The 17,325-nt window shown below is 52.6% G+C and overlaps 1 protein-coding gene across 1 annotated transcript in view; it reads left to right on the top strand.

Annotated features, from left to right (window-relative positions):
* Nucleotides 1-9,796: 9,796 nt before the first annotated feature.
* Nucleotides 9,797-17,325, top strand: part of KDELR3 (KDEL endoplasmic reticulum protein retention receptor 3) — a 10,379-nt gene continuing 2,850 nt past the window's right edge. Inside the window, exons 1-2 of the mRNA XM_010983576.3 lie at nucleotides 9,797-10,067; nucleotides 14,218-14,318. Of these exons, the coding sequence (XP_010981878.1) occupies nucleotides 9,977-10,067; nucleotides 14,218-14,318 (192 nt within the window). The 5' untranslated portion in view covers nucleotides 9,797-9,976. The remainder of the gene's footprint in view (nucleotides 10,068-14,217; nucleotides 14,319-17,325) is intronic.

The raw sequence follows: 17,325 nt of genomic DNA, 5'->3' as shown, positions 1-17,325 counted from the left end.
CTCGCGGCACGCCGCCCCGCTTTGCGAGACTTTCGCCCCTCCTCACACGTGACCTGCGCCCCACTGCGGAGGCCGCGCCCCCCACTCCAAGCCCCAGAGCCTCGGGCGTCCGGAGCAGCCGGGCCCTGCCCCTTTCCCTCAGTCTAGGGGGCGGTCACACCCCCTCCCACCTGGCGGCCTCGCAGGGCCAGGGCAGGGGCTGGGGGCCGCGTGGTCCGCTCCTACCCCAGATCCTGCCCGGGTTTTCTCCTCCCTCCGGGAGCGCTCCTCCCAGAACCCCTTCCGAAATCCGCTCCCGGGTTTTGTCGCCCCCCAGGGGCAGGTGGAGAGAGTTTCTCCGTGTCGGGAAGGGAGTGGGTGGGAGAGGGCAGGTGCCGGCTTCGGTAGCACCGGGGCACTCCCCTCGACGGTCCCCTTACCCTCCTGAAGTACCGGCAGTTAAGGACCCTACACACTCTGCTCCGGAAACGGAGGTGTGGCCCTGCTGGTGTGACCCTCACAACTAGGCAGCACGGGCCCCATTTTACAGACGGGGAGACTGAGTACCAGAGAGGGTCACGAGCTTGCCTAAGGTCATCCAGAGGTGGCAGAGCCACACCAAACCCCAGTCTTTCCTTCTCTGCGTCCCCTTTACCCCAAAATGTCTTTATAAGGTAGGATTGTGTCCTTTCCCTTCTCGCCCTGAGTGAGCCTAGGTCTGGGCCCTCACACTCTGGACTGTGGGGAGAAGACCCCGGGGCATCACAGCCCCTGGCGAGTCAGCCATTTCTGTGGCCATCCTGCCACCTCACTCCAACCCTCTGAGGATGCAGGAGGTTGGAGGATGCAGGGTGGGAGGATGAGAGAACACCTGCAGTTAGACAGCCAGAAGGACTTCCCTGGCTATCTCTGACTGGCCCCAGTTTAGAGAGGGAGAATGAAGAACACCAAAGCCGGATTGAGAACTTAATTAATATTAAACTTCTTCTGGTTTCTCCTTCAAGCTGATCCTTTGAAGCTGCGTCAGGCACAGGAACCACAATACATGAGCCACCAGTACTGTTTCCCTTCCCTGCAGACTCTTCCCACCTGGAAGGATCCAGTCCCAACTCCTCAGCGTGGTATACAGTCAGGCCCCACCTTATCCTACCGCCCATATACCCACACATACACCCTGGTTCCCACAGATTCCAGAACACATCAGATTCTTCCACACCTCTCTGCCTTTGCATGTGCTGTTCTTCCTACCTGAAATGCCCTTTCTCCTCTGCTTCAAGAATTCCTGCTGTTTTCCAAGTCTAGCCGCCACACCGCCTCCCCTAGAAAGGCCTGATGCCCTCAGCAGAAGTCATCCATCACCTACTCATTCATTCATCCAGTACTGGGAACAAGTTTGGTCCTTGTTACCTGTGCTTTGGAGTCAGGCCAACCTGGGCTCAACAGCATTTAGGAGCTGCATGACCTTGTGCAAATTTTTTATTTCACCTGTCGATAAAATGAAGACCCTAGCAGTCCTTCCTCTCACAGGCACAGATTAAATAAGGTGGATGCACAAGAAATGCACTGTTCATATTAGATGCTCAGTGAATGTGACCATCCCTTCTCAGTCCTTCCTTCTACACTGTGCAGACCTCCATGGTGCATGGCCCATTCCATATCCGGCTTCCTCATTACTCTGCTGTGCCCTCACAGGTGGGCAACCAGGACTGATGTTCCATGGAATGAGTCTTTGATGTGTGAATGGATGGGGAACTCAAGCAATCTGAGTGCTGGGTCAGTGGTGATGTGCGCCTGGTACCTATCACATCTTTCCATGAATTGAAAGCGGGAGGATGTAGGTGAGGCAAATGTCCTGTGGTCTCTTCACCTGGCCTAGTGGTTGCCCTGATAATGAGGAGTGCAGAGGAAGGAGAAGGGACAGGAGAAGGGGGAGATGGATACAGGGGTGTCTTAGCTCCAGAGCATCTGTTCCTGTGGGATCAAACCCAATGCTGGGTCCCTAGTCACTAGCTGAAGGAAAGAGCAGGGGCTCAGGGGCAGTGACTTCAGGGAGAGGGGAAGGGGAGGCCTGGTGGCTGTGACATCGCAGGGGTTGGGAGGAAACATCTGGTCTTGGTCACCTTGAAAGTCCTGGGGCTGCAGCCTGTGGCCCCCGTTGCTCATCTCCGGTGAGGAGGGTCTTGTGGAGGCTAAGGGTGGACTGGGAGGAAGTGGGGAGGGGCAGAAAGGGCATCTCTAGGCAGGAAGAGCATCACAGACCCCCAAAAAGAGTCTCTTTCCCACCATCCAACCCTGTGTGACTGGGCAGCTCACTCCTCCTCTCTGGGCCTCAGTTTCCTCAGATGTAAAATGAGGGGGATAATATCCACGTTAAAGGGCTGTTCTGAGGATGATTAAGGACTGAAAGAAGAATTGGCTGTGTTTGAGTAGTTTCCAGCCATGTGCAGGGCAGGGGTGGGAGGTGGGGGGAGGAGTGTGAGACAGGTGTGCAGGGGCTGGGGGGTTAGGAGTAGGCTTGGGTGTCAGAACCTGGGTGACCCTGGGCAAGGTGCTTGTCCTCCCTGGACCTCAGAGGCTCATCTGTAAGGGGACAGTCTGGACTGGGGCCCCAAAGGGCAAGGAGACTTTGTCATCATCAACACAGAAGCACCACCTGGATGGCGTGAGGAAAACAAGCATTCTGTGAGAGCATGTCCTGGGCACCTTTAAGCTCTACAAGAGCTCTATGATACAGTTACTCGTTAGCAATGGGGAAACTGAGGCAGGTGGTGTGGCCCAGGTGGCCAGGAACAGCTCTTTGGAGGGGTGATACTTGCTCTGAAGTTTGATGGAAATGATAGTAAAAAACCTTTGCCCACCTGTATGTTTTGCCAAAGCTTCCTTCCCGTTCTCCATTCTCCCATTTGACCCTCACAATAACTCACCGAGGTGGAGACTTTGACCATCCCTCGTTCACAGGGAAGAAACCTGAACTGAGACATGGGAAGAGGAAGTGCCTTGCCTGGGGTCACTCAGGGAAAAAGCAAGTGTCTGAACTACAATTTGAACCTTTGAACCCACTCCTAGTCTTTGGAGTAAGGTCATTCCAGGCCAGCAGAGCACTCACTTACTGGCTCACTCCAGGAATTCAGTTCAGTCTCCCTGGTCCCACAGGAGCCCTGAGAGGTTGTGTCAGTGGGGCTGGGAGGACTGGACGGAAGGGGGACTTGGGCCCGCGGGGGGGACTTGGGCCCGCGGGTGGGACAGCTGGGGAGGGGAGGGAAAGGTCCACCTCAAAATGCCAGAGTCACTGAGTCCAAAGGTTTTTGGTCTAGAGAGCTCCTTAAAATCCAGCAAGCCCATTCTACAGACTGGACCAGCTGAGGCAGCCCAGCTGCTTAGATCAGAAATCAGACCAGGACACAGCTGGCCTGCCTCAGAGCCCTAAAGTGCCAGCAGCCCTGAGGGGTGAGGACCAGAGGTGGGGAAAGGGGCACTGAGGGTCCAGAGGACCCACCCTAGCAGGCTGTGCCCAGGGCACAGAAGACTGTAGGGGTCTCTCCCGCCCTCTGCTCCCACCCTTGCCCACCCCCAAGCACTCTAGTCACCAGGGTGGAATATTTTAGCACCTATAGAAAAACCGCCACAGACGGCCGTGGCAGCTGTTGCTAAGGAGACGCTCCCAAAATAGCCCCCCTCCGCCAACCTTTCCCGCTGCTGCTCCTGCTGTGGGGAGGGGAGGAGGCCAGGCAGAGAGGAGGTGGCACACGAGCCCTGGCCCCAGGTTCACCCACCCACCCTTGCCCTCAGTGTCCACACCGGCCTAAGACCTGGGCAGCCACAGGTCTGCAGAGGGGGCAAGAGCTAGCCGAAGCATGCCTGTGGCATCAGCATCGGTCCTTAGCTAGGGAAAGGTCACCTAGATGAGGGGAGATGAAAGAGAAAAGAGTCCCTGCACCCAGGAACCCCAGCACACTCCCACACGTGCACAATCACAGGCCTCACAGTTTTACACACCCACTTGTGCATGTCACAAGTACAAACCCACAAATGTCCACCTAAATTTGCATACACACCATCAAAGACACAAATAGATGCATGGGTAAACACATGCCACAAATACACAACATACACTTGCAAGCACATGCCACACAGCCGTAAATACACATGTTTACATACACATGCTCAGATATACAGCCAAGTATGCACACACACACCAATATATGCAAGCCGGGCACATGTGTACACACACACACATGCCAATATATATAGCCTCATAGCACATGAACATACAACTGTCCAAACATGTGCAGCTTGTGGCATTCAAAGGGAACTGAGTGGTGTTACAGTTGGGCTGTGTCCAGGGAAAGTGTCCTGGGACCTCCAGACAGCCTTACTTAGTGGAGAACCATTAAGATCCAGCCACAGGGTGGAAGATTAGAAGAAAGTGTACAGGAGGGTGGGTAGACAATGATGTCTCTGTGAACTCCTCTAAATAGGTGGTCTGGGAGACCAAAGAGTCCCTGGTGCCTAGGAGATCTGCCCTGAGCTCATTCCTTAGGAAGCAGAAGGGAGGGAACTGCCACTTGCAGACTGGAAACCCCTGGGAATGGAGAGTTCTGTGCTCCAGGTTCACTGTGCAGCTGGTTGTCACCAAGGCTGCAGTTGGGCTGTGGTGATGATGAGAATCAGAAGGCAGTAGGCTTTACAGTTAATAAGCCACCTTTACACGCTTTATTTCACATACTTGGTAACGGCTACTCTGAGATATTGGTGGTATTGTCCCCATCTCTGAGACCCAGACAGGAGAGAGGACTTGAAGACCACAGAGCAAGTCACTAGCAGAGCTGGAACCAGACCCCAAAGAGGTGCCAGCACACAGCTCTGTGTGCCTTCCACTTGGCTGCGAGGCACAAGCTGAAAAGCAGACTACCAGGGTGCCGGGCTTGGCGTTGCCCCTGATTTGCCCTATGATACTGGGGAATAGCCAAGCCCTTCCTCTCCCCACCTGGAAAGCCGAGAGTGAATCTCCAGGGGTGTATTCAAGCAGCAGTTTATGGCCCACAGTCAGGGCTGGGGAGTGGAGCTTGCCAGATGCCCTCCGAATGCCAGCGCAAGGACAAAGGGCGCGGAGTCGCTCTCCTCCGCGCTTGGCCAGCCGCCGTCTCTCCAGTCTCGTTCCGTGGCTCCGGTTCAGGAATCCGGGCTCCGGGTCTTCGCTGGCGCCTCCTCACTCCGGAGACGCGGAGAGCGGCTTGCGGTTGCCTTGGGAACCTCGCCCCAGCCCCGCGCGCAGCGCACGACTCTCTGCGCTGTGCGCCGGGCTTGGGCCCGGCGCGCGGAGTTTGGCCTTTGGAGTCTCAGAGAGATACCGGTAGCCAGCGGCGAGGGAAAGGGGCATAGGGAACAGGGTTGTTTTTTTCTTCTTCTTTTCCTTTTAATTGAGGTGTAACTAACAAACACTAATTCATACATCTTAAGACTACACAGCTCGATGAATTTTTACATATGTATAAAACCCGTGTAAAAGAATATGAAATATATATATATACACACACATATATATAAAAAGCTGAATCACTATGCTGTACACCAGAAACTAATACAACCTTGTAAATCAACTATATTTCAATTTTTTTAATGGGTTAAAAAACTCAAAAAAAACCAATCCATGTAACCACCACTTGGATCTAGATACAGAAACACTTCCAGCGCCCCAGAAGGCTTCCTCGGGCCGAGAGGTTAAAAATAATTGTCTTTTTTGCACTTTTCCGGGAATAAACCGGCGAAGGACTGATCGCCTTCTGAGAACACGGAATTTGTGTTTTCTCCTGGCTGTGCTTTGCCTCGGTGAGCCTCTGTGTCCCGTAAAGGGGAGCAAGGACTGGCGTTTGTTGTGGGGTTGCCTCCTTGAAAAGCGCTTTACATACCTAGCTAACTTTGACCCTGAGATCTACCCTAAGAAGTCAGTACTTGGTTTATACTCGTTATCGATGAGGACACTATGACTTGGAGAGATTAAATAAATTGCACAAATTTGGATAGTTTGTAGATGGTGGAGCTTGCGCCTCGAACAAAGGTCTAACCTTGACGTCCATCCTTGCCCACCCGCCCCCCCTCCACCACCCCCACACACATTCCCGTTCCTTAGCCTCTTTTACAGAGTGGTACAAATAAAATGCGTTGGGAGAGCAAGTCGTACCATATATATCTCTGCGCCTTTGCACATGTCATTCCTTCTACTTGAGACACTACTATCTTACCTGAGGCTTTGTCCTTGAGGCAAGCTCCTACTCATCCTGTAAAGCCCACCCTGGCATCCTCTGAAGCCTTCCTAACTGCAATTCTCCCTCATGACTCTCCTCAACCCAGGGTAATTACTCTCTCCTCCATGCCATATCCAATCCATGCACAGGCCCACCTCCCATGGTGCTCCAAGGGCTCCTCAAGTCTGCATCTACGTTCAACCAGCAAGACGCCTGGCACACAGCTGGTCCTCAATAAATGTGCTTGGAATTGAAAGTGGAGGAGAGATTTTGGAACCTTGATTTCCCGCTCTGTGAAAATGGGGCCTGCATTAGGCCCTGGGGCAGGTCACTCAAAACATATTGAGCCAGGTGGGGTGGGGAGAGCTTCCGGAACACCTGGGGTGGAACCACGTTGGTTGCTCTCAGCCCACCCCAACTCTGTTAGGGAATGGACTGCCTGGGAAGAGTTCATTCCTTCCCATGGGGGAGCGGAGCGTACACTCGCCAGAAAAAGCCACAGCGGCCCCTAGGGACCCAAAAGGAGTCCCAGGGGCCATAGCTCCCCCTTCCTTCCAGGACCCCACCCATCCAGGAGCTGATGATTCAGTGGTAGGGTTTCCTCAGGATCGTGGTTTTCACTTTACATCCACACTTTCCTTCCACACAGAACTTGAGGCAGTTGGCAGGACATTCAATACAGTGGTGAAAATATAACAAAGGACTAGGACCAGGAAGGAAAAAAGACTATTTATACATTTTTTCCTATAATTGAGCAACTCTCCCATTCTCTCTCCTACAAATCTGATTTTGAACATACAATTTGCTTTCTTAATGAGGGAAAAAGAATCCTTGCCCTTTGAGCTGAAGGAAATTTTCCTCTTGGCTTCCCCTCAATTGCATTCCTACTACAGACAAATTTTGGGTGTCAGGAAAGCAAGGCTTAGAATGGTGAGGGACTTGCCCGGAACCACCCAGCATCCGGGAAAGATAGGTCCAATGGTGCAGGCGGCCAGAGTGCCAGCATAAGCCAGGGAGGTGGGGTGGGTAAAATGAGTAAGAGATTTTCCCTCTTCTTCATGGGGAGCTTTGAAAAGTGCTCCACCTTGAAGATGAGGTAGGTATGAAAATAGCAGGGCTGATTACTGGGGACAGAGTGGTAGAACTTTGGGGAGAGGAGATCTATGTGACCAAGAGACAAGTTTGAGCCTCAGTTTCCTCATCTGTAAAACAGAGGTGATGAGCTCCCCGTCCTCAGACTGGGAAAACTAGACGTAAGGAGGACCAAGTACCAGCTAGCAATACTTCCATCTTCATTATCCCCATTAACAGATGGGAAAGCTGAGGCCTAGGGAGGGGACATGGCAGGCTCAAGGCCACTGTGGCAGGCCCAGGACAAAATCTTGTCCTTGGGGCCACCCAGCCTGGGTTCTTTCTCCTTCACCACCATGGTGGTGGTCAGGCCTCAGACCTCCTCTGGCCTGGGCCAGTTCCTCTGTGTTCCCCCCAAAGAAATAGAGAGAAGAGGAGGATTTTAGCCTTGTTTCAGCCCCTGCTGGCAGTTGGGGCTGCTTCTCAGGAGGACAGATGTTTCACCAAATGGCAAATGCACGTGCTTTTCCCTGGCTTGGGGAGGAGGTGGGCGCTGAGAAGGAGATGCCAGCTGGTTGGGCAGAGAGAACCGTAGCCACACCTGAGAGATTTAAATAGCCACCGCCTTCTCTGGGCACTGACTGGAGGGGAGGCATCTGGGCTGGGTTTGGGGGGAGCAGGGAGCATAGCAGCCCATTCAGAACCCGTCACAGCCCCGGGATGAGTGTCTGGCTTTTCCTCCCAGAGGGACTTGGACCACGCATCTCACTTCCCTGAGCCTCAGCAGCCTTCACCTGCAAAGTGAGGATTTAAAGACTGGTTCAGACGGGGATAATTGAGGCTGAACGGAGAGAAGCTATTTAACGTGCCTGACCCATGCCTGGCACCCAGTAGATGCTCAGTACTTGGTGGCTCTTATTATCCCAACCTCCCTGCCAGGACGGGAGTCCCCACTGCAGCATCCCTGACAAATGGGCACCCACCCCCTGCTCACCTGCCTCTCATGACAGGGAATTCATCACTTCCCATGACAACCCACAGTGTAATGTGGTGATTGAATCACACGAACCCTGGAGTCAGATTGTGTACTGGAATCCAGGCTTCACTATTAAGTGTCTGTGTGACCTTAAGTAAGTTACTTAACCTCCCTGTGCCTCAGTTTCTCCTGTGTAAAATGGAAATAATAACAATACCTCCCTCCTAATGTTGCTTAGATCAGTGCCTCTCAAACTTTCATGTGCATAGGAGTCACCCAGGGATCTTGTTTAATGCCGATTCTCATTCAGTTGGTCTGGGTTGGGGCCCGAGATTCTGCAGTCCTAGCAGGCGATACAGATGCTGCTGCTCCTTGGACCACATTTTGAGTCTCAAAGGACGGCCTTGCCCTGGGAGTAATAGTGAGGGAGCCATGGAAGGGTCAAGATTGGAGGAGTAGACAATTTCATCATGGCAAAGACTCTGGCTGGCTGTGGCGGGGTGGAGGGCAGGGGAAGCCAGTAATTTAGGGAGAGATGAAGGTCCTGAGTTGGAGAAGGGGCTACAGGGATCAAAAAGTGGGGGGGAGGGGGGCGCGGTGGTAAGGGCCCTTAGCACATGCAAAGGCAGTCCACGTCTACAGATGCAGAGACCAAGGCCCAGAGAGGGTGGCTAACCTGCTCAGGCCACACAGCACTGAAAGGACTCCCACCCACCATTTGTCCTTCACCCTTCACTCTTCTGTCCCTCAATATGCTGACCAACATCCCACAACCTCCTGGAGTCTCTCCTGGTCTGTGATCCTGTATAACAACTTACACCAAGAAGAGGGAGATACTAGGGAGGACCTTGGATCTCCCTGACAGACCTGACCTCATCCATACTCACAGGAACACCATTTTCCAGATGAAACAGCTGAGGCCAAGAAATGGGAAGGCTTTCAGCTCCTAGGCTGGAACTGAGGTCAGCCTGACTCCCAGCCTGAGACTCTTTGGTTACCATTGTCCAACAGGCCAGGTCAGGACTAGGTAGCTATTCAAATTAACAGGTGAGAGGGTGGGAATCTGGCTCCAGCTCTTCTCCCAACCCAACGAGGGAGGAAGTTCAAATTCCAAGATGATGATAATGACAGCAGTGGGTCACCACTTATGGGGGGCTTCCAACCTGCTAAGCTGATGCCAAGCACTGGCACGCAGGATCCCACTTCACCCCGGCACTGGTCTTAGCCCCGCGTGTGTGTTCAGAGGAAGGAACTGAGGCAGAGCGGGGGCCGGGAGCTTGCCCACGGTCACGTGCGAGAGGACCCCGGGTTCCGAGCCGGGGAGGCAGCGGCCTGGACTCCTGGCAGCCCCCTCCCCGGGCAGCGGCGGGGCAGGACGTGGCGGGCACGGAGCCGCCGCCGGGCGGGCAGCGGGTCCAGGCCGGAAGCCCCCTGGCCGGCCGGGCCGCCCCGCCCCGGGAGCCGAGGCGCTGGGTGGGCCGGGAGGCGGGATCTCGGGACCTCGGGCGGCGGCGCTTCCTGGCTCCCTGGCGCGGCAGCCGTCCTGGCCACGTCACCGCCCGGCCAAGAGCGCGCTGGCGGAGCTCGGAGCTCGGAGGCACCGGCAGGGGCTCGGGACCCAGAGGCCGGGGCCGGGGACGGGGACGTGGCAGCCGCCTGGCCCACCAGAAAGTTTCCCGGGAGTTGGCTGCGCGCGGGCCGGACCATGAACGTGTTCCGAATCCTCGGCGACCTGAGCCACCTCCTGGCCATGATCTTGCTCCTGGGGAAGATTTGGAGGTCCAAGTGCTGCACGGGTGAGGGGCGCCCCGGGCGGGAGGTAGGGGACCGGGACCGGAGGGCCAGCCCCACGCCTCTGCCTCTGGCTCCTTAATTTCTGTTCTGGGTGGAGACTTCGGCTTGGCCGTGCTTGAAACTGTTTTTGTCCAGCTCCGCTTCCAAAGAAAGTTTAAAATTGTACCACATCAAAGAAAAAGGGCCCGTGGAGATTATGGAGGGAGGATGGGCTTGTGGCTCCATTGACCCCTTCCCTCCCCTGCCTGGCATTGCCACTGCTAGTTGGAAGAGGAGGGGGATAAGGAGGAAGTGACACCCCCTTTGCTGCCCAAGAGCAGCACCCCTTGGGGCCCATTGTTCTCTCTACACTCACTCAGGCCCAGGGTGGGAATCAGAGGTGGGGGGAAGGAGGTGTCCATACAGGAAGTGACCCCAAACTCTCAAGGTCTCCTCTTTTCCTCCCCTGACTGCTCGCCTCTGCCCCTTCTCATACTTGCCCCACAGGCTGGGCCATCTTTCCTCCCCTGACTGTGCTACAGGCGTCTGTGATGTGGCAGGAGGGGGACTGGCCCTGCCCAGGTGGGCATGGGGCTGCCCTTGAGCAGAAGCCCAGGGAGGGTAGGAGAGGTCCCCCTTTTCCCCAGCAGTCTGGCTGCCCTGCTGGGGGTTGAAGGTTTCAGGATTGGACTGGTGATGGCCAAACAGACCCACTGCATTTAGAGGCTGCCTGAGCCACCTGCAGCCATCTTTGTCCACTGGTGTCCTGGAAGCTCCTGCCCTGAGCTTGTCACTGAGGTGAGGGGACACAGAGATGAACACAGGCTCCTTATGGGGGCCAAGGATGCAGTGAGTGGACCCCTGAAGGCTTCACGGAGGGAGCAGCTCTGTGCTGGGTCCTGGAAGACAGGCAGGGTGTCACCCAAGAAGGGTGTGTGGTGTCACAGAGGGCAGAGCTCACTATGTCCCAGGAATAGTGAGCAGCCCGATTTCGGGGTGATCTGGGAGGGAGATGAGTCCAGGTGGGGTGGGTGGTCATATGTGAAAGGGCTTTGTCTGTCAGGCTAAGGAGTTGGGACTAGGGAGCCATGGAAAATTTGGGAGGTGAGGGGGCTTGGAAGGGGACTCTGGAAGCTGTGTGGATTGGCTGGTAGAGGAATCCGAGAGAGCATCGTGGAGGCTGCCAGCCTGGGAGGCTCGGTAGGAGTGAGAGGTGGGTGCTGGTGTGAGAGTCATTGCTGAAGGAGGCCATTTGGGTTTGGGGTCTCCAAGGTGATAGCCACTCACGGCCCCTCAGGTTCCCACTCTAGTGAAAAGGGCCAGGAACACTGAGACAGCTCCAGTGAGGGAATCTTGCTTGGTTGGACCAGTCTCTGCACGCAGGGCCATGGGCTGGGTGAGCAGCCATGACCAGGAGGGGGCGCTGTTCCCCAACCTGCTCTGCCAGGCATCCTACTAGGCACCTGGGATATTACCAGCCAGCACAGGCAGAGATCCTGACCTGATACAACTGAATCTAGCAGTGGGAGACCGCCAACAGGCAACAGTGGTAGCAACTGAGTAAATGATGTGGTTTGTCAGAGGCGCTAAGTGCTATGGGAAAAGAAAAGAGCAGATGGGTGGTGGGACCTGTATGTGTGTGGAGAAGGATCATCGCAGGCCTGGTTGAGAACTGAGTAGTTGAGGTGCCTGGATGCCAGCCTGTCAGCCCCGAGGAGCAGGGCCTGGTGCGAAACCCCAGTGACCTAGCCCCAAAGGCAGGAGACTGGGGCTTTATTCTTGCTCTGCCACTGACTCTGTGTGTGACCTTGGGCCTCAGTTTCCCCATCTGTCAAATGGGAGGGAGGACTTCCCCTAGTAGGTGGGTCCCATACGTGCTTGGTGGACCCCCGAGGGACTCTGGCCAGGTGCTGGTTCATAGTCTCTTTTGTGTCCTGGGGTCTCCATGCTCGGCTTGCTTTGGTGGGAATTATTCACTGCTTTCAAAAGAGTGTGAAAACCATTGTGCTCAAGATGTGAGGGCTCCCAAAGCGCTAAGGAAAATGTGAGTGAAGCCCAGGGCCCTGGCAGGCTGGGGATGGAGAGAGGGGAGGGGTGGGGGAAGGTCGTGTGAAGAGGAAGCCAAGCATCCTCCACCAGAGCCACCTCCTGGACCCTCCTACATGGGGCTGAGGGCCTCCCTCAGTGAGGGCTCAGGGAGATGGCACAACAACAGGCATAGCCCCGAGCCGGGTCAGTACTGCCTCCCAGACTACCACCCATCCCCCCACAGGGAGCTCCTTCCTGCATAGCCAGCCCCACACCAGACCCCCAAGGAGCACTCACGTTCCCGCTGAATCCTATTTAGTCCTCACATCAGTCCTGCTCCATTTTACAGATGAGTGTGAGGAGCAGGCTTGCCATGCTGGTAGGAAATCCAGCATGTGGACCCAGTGCTCTCCAGAATGTTAGGGCTTCAGCGGTGCTCATCCTCACTCATTACAATTGCCCCCTCCCCAAAATGTCCCGCACCAGAGGAATGGTTAGAGAAGGCACAGGTCAGGTGTACAAAGGAGCCAAACCCTGAATCCCTTCTCCGTGTCAAACTCCCCAGTCAATCCATCACATTTAGAATAAAATCTAAGGGTGGGCGGGCAAAGGTGAGAGAGGCTCAAGGATGGCTCGTGGTTTTCTGGCTTGAGCGCGGAGGGGATGGTGGTGGCATCTATGAAGACAGGAGGAGGGGGTTCCGGGCGGGGTGGTTATGTGATCAGGCAGGAATATAGGTCAGAACTCTGAGGAGAGTCCATAGCCAGAGTGTCCCCCATGTGTGCCATGGGATGGCAAAGGGACAGAAGGAGAAAAGACGTGGCCTTCCAAGGATTAGGTGTCGAGGAGGAGACGGGCGGTCAGAGAAGGTGAGAAGCTAGCAGTGTGGACAGTCACAGAAGCCCGGGCAAGGGTGTAGTTGAGGGGTTGGGTGAGTGAGGACAGAGTTGACCTTTGGATGCAAAAACATGGACATCATGGACCATGGGGGTGATTTGGAGAAGTATCCAGACTGCTGTGGGCTTGATCAGGCAAGAGAAACGGGAGGCAGGGTATCTGCTCACTCCACCTTGGAACCACCTCCAGGATGTATCAAAAGTGGCCAAAAGTTGGCTAAGGAGCACGATGGCTAAATGCAGCTTCGATTCCTGGATGAGATCCTGGAACAGAAAAAGGACATCATTGGGAAAACGTGAAATCTGAATAAAGTCTGACGTTTAGTCAATAGGGCTATACCGATGTCAATTTCTTAGTTTTGGCAAAATGTTTTGTGATTACGCAAGGTGTTAACATTGGAGGAGGCTGGGTGAAGGGTATACAGGGACTCTCTGTACTGTCTTTACAACTCCTCTGTAAACCTGAAATTGTTTCAGAATTAAAAGTTTAGAAAGAAAGAGGCCAAAGCAGATGAAGAACTAGCATGGAAAGTATGAACGCAGTTTTGTCGACTCAGTGTGTCCACATGTGTCGTGTGTATGTGTTAGCCAACAAGATCTGGAAGGGTGCACACTGAGGCTTTGGGCTTCAGGTGATTACTGCTTTTTTAAATTTGCATCTCTGTGTATTATCTGGTTTTTTGTTTTACAGAGGAAAATAGTCATAACTTTTATAATAGAATAAAAAGCTTTTTTAATCTTTAAAAGTTGGAAAAATAAAATAGAATGCTCCCCTGGCCCTGCGCCTTCTTCCGCCTGCTCTGGTCTCCCTGGTGAATCAACATCTCATAGAGTCAGTGAGTTGTTCTCCAAAAGTTGGAGCTTTGGGTATTGTCAGTGGAATTCTGGGGGTGGAGCGAAGAGAATCCTTGACACCCCCGCCCCCAAGCCCGACTCACACCACCCCCACACCCTCCCCAGAGCAAGAGCCGAGGTAGGCACTCGCAGGGGCCCTGGGAACTCAGTGTTCATGCCTTTATTTGGAGACTGGGTGACAGATTACATCCCAATGAGAGTAACAGACTCCAGTGATCCAATAGGAAGGAGGGTTTCCTGACCCTCAGAGGGCGGCAGTCCCCTGGACAAGGTGTCATTGTTAGATGTGACTGGACACTCTGGAGGCCATTCCAGCTCAGAATCTGGGCTTCTAGAGTATGTGTGAGCCTGGGAGGCTGTGTTCTTACTATCTCATGTCCCCATCCGGCCACAGGCATCTCTGGGAAGAGCCAGATCCTTTTCGCTCTCGTCTTCACCACCAGGTACCTGGACCTGTTCACCAACTTCATCTCCATCTACAACACAGTGATGAAGGTAAGGGGGATGGATAGCCATGGCAGGGGGCCTGCCAAGCGCCCCTAGACCATGAGACAGGCTTGGGAACTTAGCTGTGGAATCAAGCAGACCTGGATTTGAATCCCAGCTTTGCTGTTAGCAGCTGTGGGACCTGGGCTTGGGCAAGACTTCTGGACTCTGTGTACCTCAGTTTCCTCCTCTGCAAAATGAAGAGAGTAGTACTTACCTCAGAGGATTTTGTTGTGAAAATTCAACAAGGTCACAAATATAAATACAGAATAGCTGCCATATATTAAACACTCAATAAAGGTTAGCTATTATAATGGTTAAAAAATAAGCAAAAAATCAAACATGGTGCCCTAGGCTTTTAGAAAACGTATTCGTCCATTTATGTGTCAAATATTTACTGAGCACGTCCTGTGAGTGAGGTACCTGAAGTAGACGTGAGGTGCCGGTGCTCGTGGCACCTACATTCTAACTGGGGAGAGGGCCAATAAAACAATCCAGGAAAACTGGTGAGGATAATGCTATGCAAATAATTAAAACTGGGTGATGTTTCCTTCAAACATACAAAAAAATTTTTTAAATTGGGTTATGTGATAGAGAATGACTAGGGGACTATTCAGGGAGTGTGACCTGGAAGGGCCTCTCTGAAGAAGTGACATGTAAGCTGAGATCTGAGTGACACAAAAAATGAAGATCAGAGGAAGAGTATTTCAAGCAGAAGGAGTAGCTGGTGCAAAGGCCCCAAGGCAGGAACAAGTTCAGTATAGTCGGGGGACAGACAGAAAGCAGGCCCAGTGGAAGCTGAGAAGGTGAGGGCTGCCCGCTGGCGGTGGGGATGCCGACGGCGGGCTGGGTGAGGGCAGATGGTGCAGGTGAATGGTTTGGATTCAGTTTTGTGACAGGAAACTGTTGCTCTGAAGCTTGGTCCTGTTTTACTTCGATGTTCCAGGCCCTGGGTCAGAGTTGTGAGCTTCTGTTGGGATGAGGCATTTTCTGAGGTTTTAACCAACCATCCTAGCTCTTGAAGGCAACAAAGTTTAGTGGAAGGAGCCCAGGCAGGTTTCAGAGTTAGTAAAGTGGGATGTAATTATCTGGATGCTGGTAACAGAGACTTAAAATAAGAGTTATTTTAATAAGGTAAGGATTTATTTTTACCTCACTCATAACATAAAATCTGGAAGTGAGTAGTCCAGGGCTGGGATGGCAGCTCCTTTTAACTTTCTGCTCTGCCAGCTTTAGTGTGACTAGGACTGAAGTTTGTAACCTGTGCAGTTGCTCATAAGGGCCTCGTGCTTGGTTTAATTCTTTGCTGTTGCCATCTTGAAATTCTTAATTTTTCAACAAGAAGCCTTGACTGCAAATTATATAGTTAGTCTTCAGTGTGATATCTATTCTCTGGGTTGCCTCAAGGTCACAGAATGGTTGCTAGAGCTCCTATCATCACATCACATTCTGGGCAGGAAGGAAGAGGAAAGGGAGAAAGAGCAATAGGGTGCCTGCCAGCTTGGTAAGCTCTTTTTAAAGAGCTTTCCCCAAACTCTACCCAGTGACTTCCATATGTATGTCACTGACCATCCTTATCTGCAAAGGAAGCTAGAAAATGTAGTTTTTAGCTGGGGACATGGTCTAATGAGAGTCCTGTTTTTAAGGAAGAAAGGCTACATGGGAGGAATCCTACCTATCTTGCAAGGCTATTGTGAAGATAACATGAGATAATATATGTAATGTGCTTAGCGCCCAGAAGATATTTAACCAAAAGTGAGTTCTCCATATCAGGATGTCCCTTTCGGGATACTGGGCATCTTGTTCCTAGGATTGGTGGAATGGAGGATGCTGTTACTTATGGGTTGTTGAACTCAGTGTGAGCTTCAGTCCGAGGGCCTGAAATCACTGTCTACTTAAATCCAACACAGAAGTAGCAAACACTCTCTGCTTGGTTAATTTCTCTGCCCAGGAGTCTGACTTGGGCAGTCCTGGAAGAGACTGTGGACCCAGCCCTTGCCATGGCTGAATGAGGTTTATGATCCTCAAAGAGGCCAATTTCCACATTTGTGAAATGAAGTAATCTCCATTTCACTGATTCATTCACTCATTCCAGCATTTTGTGCTGCGCCCTGAGTTAGATTCAGAGATAGACAGACATGGACCTTCTTATGGAATCTCTTCCAGTAGGGGAGACAGACTGGTACACAGACATTTACAGAACATGTGATCACAAGCAGCAATGAGCAGTTTTGCATAGGGGTATGGTGACCCAGAGCATGTGTACCTCATTCTGGTGAGAAAAGACTTTGAGGAAATAACCTGAGTTTTGAAGCACAAACATTAGTTCTCTAGGCCATTGTGGTCCTGGACCAGCAGCAACAATTTCATATAGGAACTTACTAGAAATGCAAATTCTCAGGCCCACTCAGACCTGCTAAATCAGAAACTCTAGAGGCAGGGGAAGGGGCAGCCGCCTATATGCTTTTGATGTAATTCAAATGAGAGCCTATGGCCTAGGTTAGAGGCCAGATCATAAAATCATTCTATATTGGAGGACAGCTGCCATAGTTAGAAAAAGAGTGCTTTTCTGAAGAATCAGTGATCAACTGATTCAAGGAATGTTAGCCTATGAGGAAGAATGCTCTCAAGTCACTGATGCAGATCCAGGAAGTTGAGGTTTTAAGAGAGCCCTGGAAGACAACTGCTAAATCCCTCTACAAAGACCAATTCTGGGTTTTTGTTTTTGTTTTTGTTTTTGTTTTTGTTTTTGCCTGATGCTTCACAGTGGGAGGACGCCTGAGCACGTTTGAGTCTTCATGAGCACTATCGGCCCCAGCTGGGAGCATGTATTTACTTAACAAAAAGGTTATGAGCTTCAGATTCTAAGGCCACTGACCCAAGAGAAATTGCAAACACACTTCACCTTTTCCACCTTAAGGCAGAGCACTAGCTCCTGGGTTTGTTAGGTCCCAACTCAGGGTGGATTTGAAGCCCAGCAAATAGGTTGGGAAATGACTTCATTGATTCCCATGTG

This window comes from Camelus dromedarius, chromosome 11 (assembly GCF_036321535.1).
Source record: "Camelus dromedarius isolate mCamDro1 chromosome 11, mCamDro1.pat, whole genome shotgun sequence".
Lineage (NCBI taxonomy): Eukaryota > Metazoa > Chordata > Mammalia > Artiodactyla > Camelidae > Camelus > Camelus dromedarius.
This window is presented reverse-complemented; position numbering and strand designations above follow the sequence as displayed.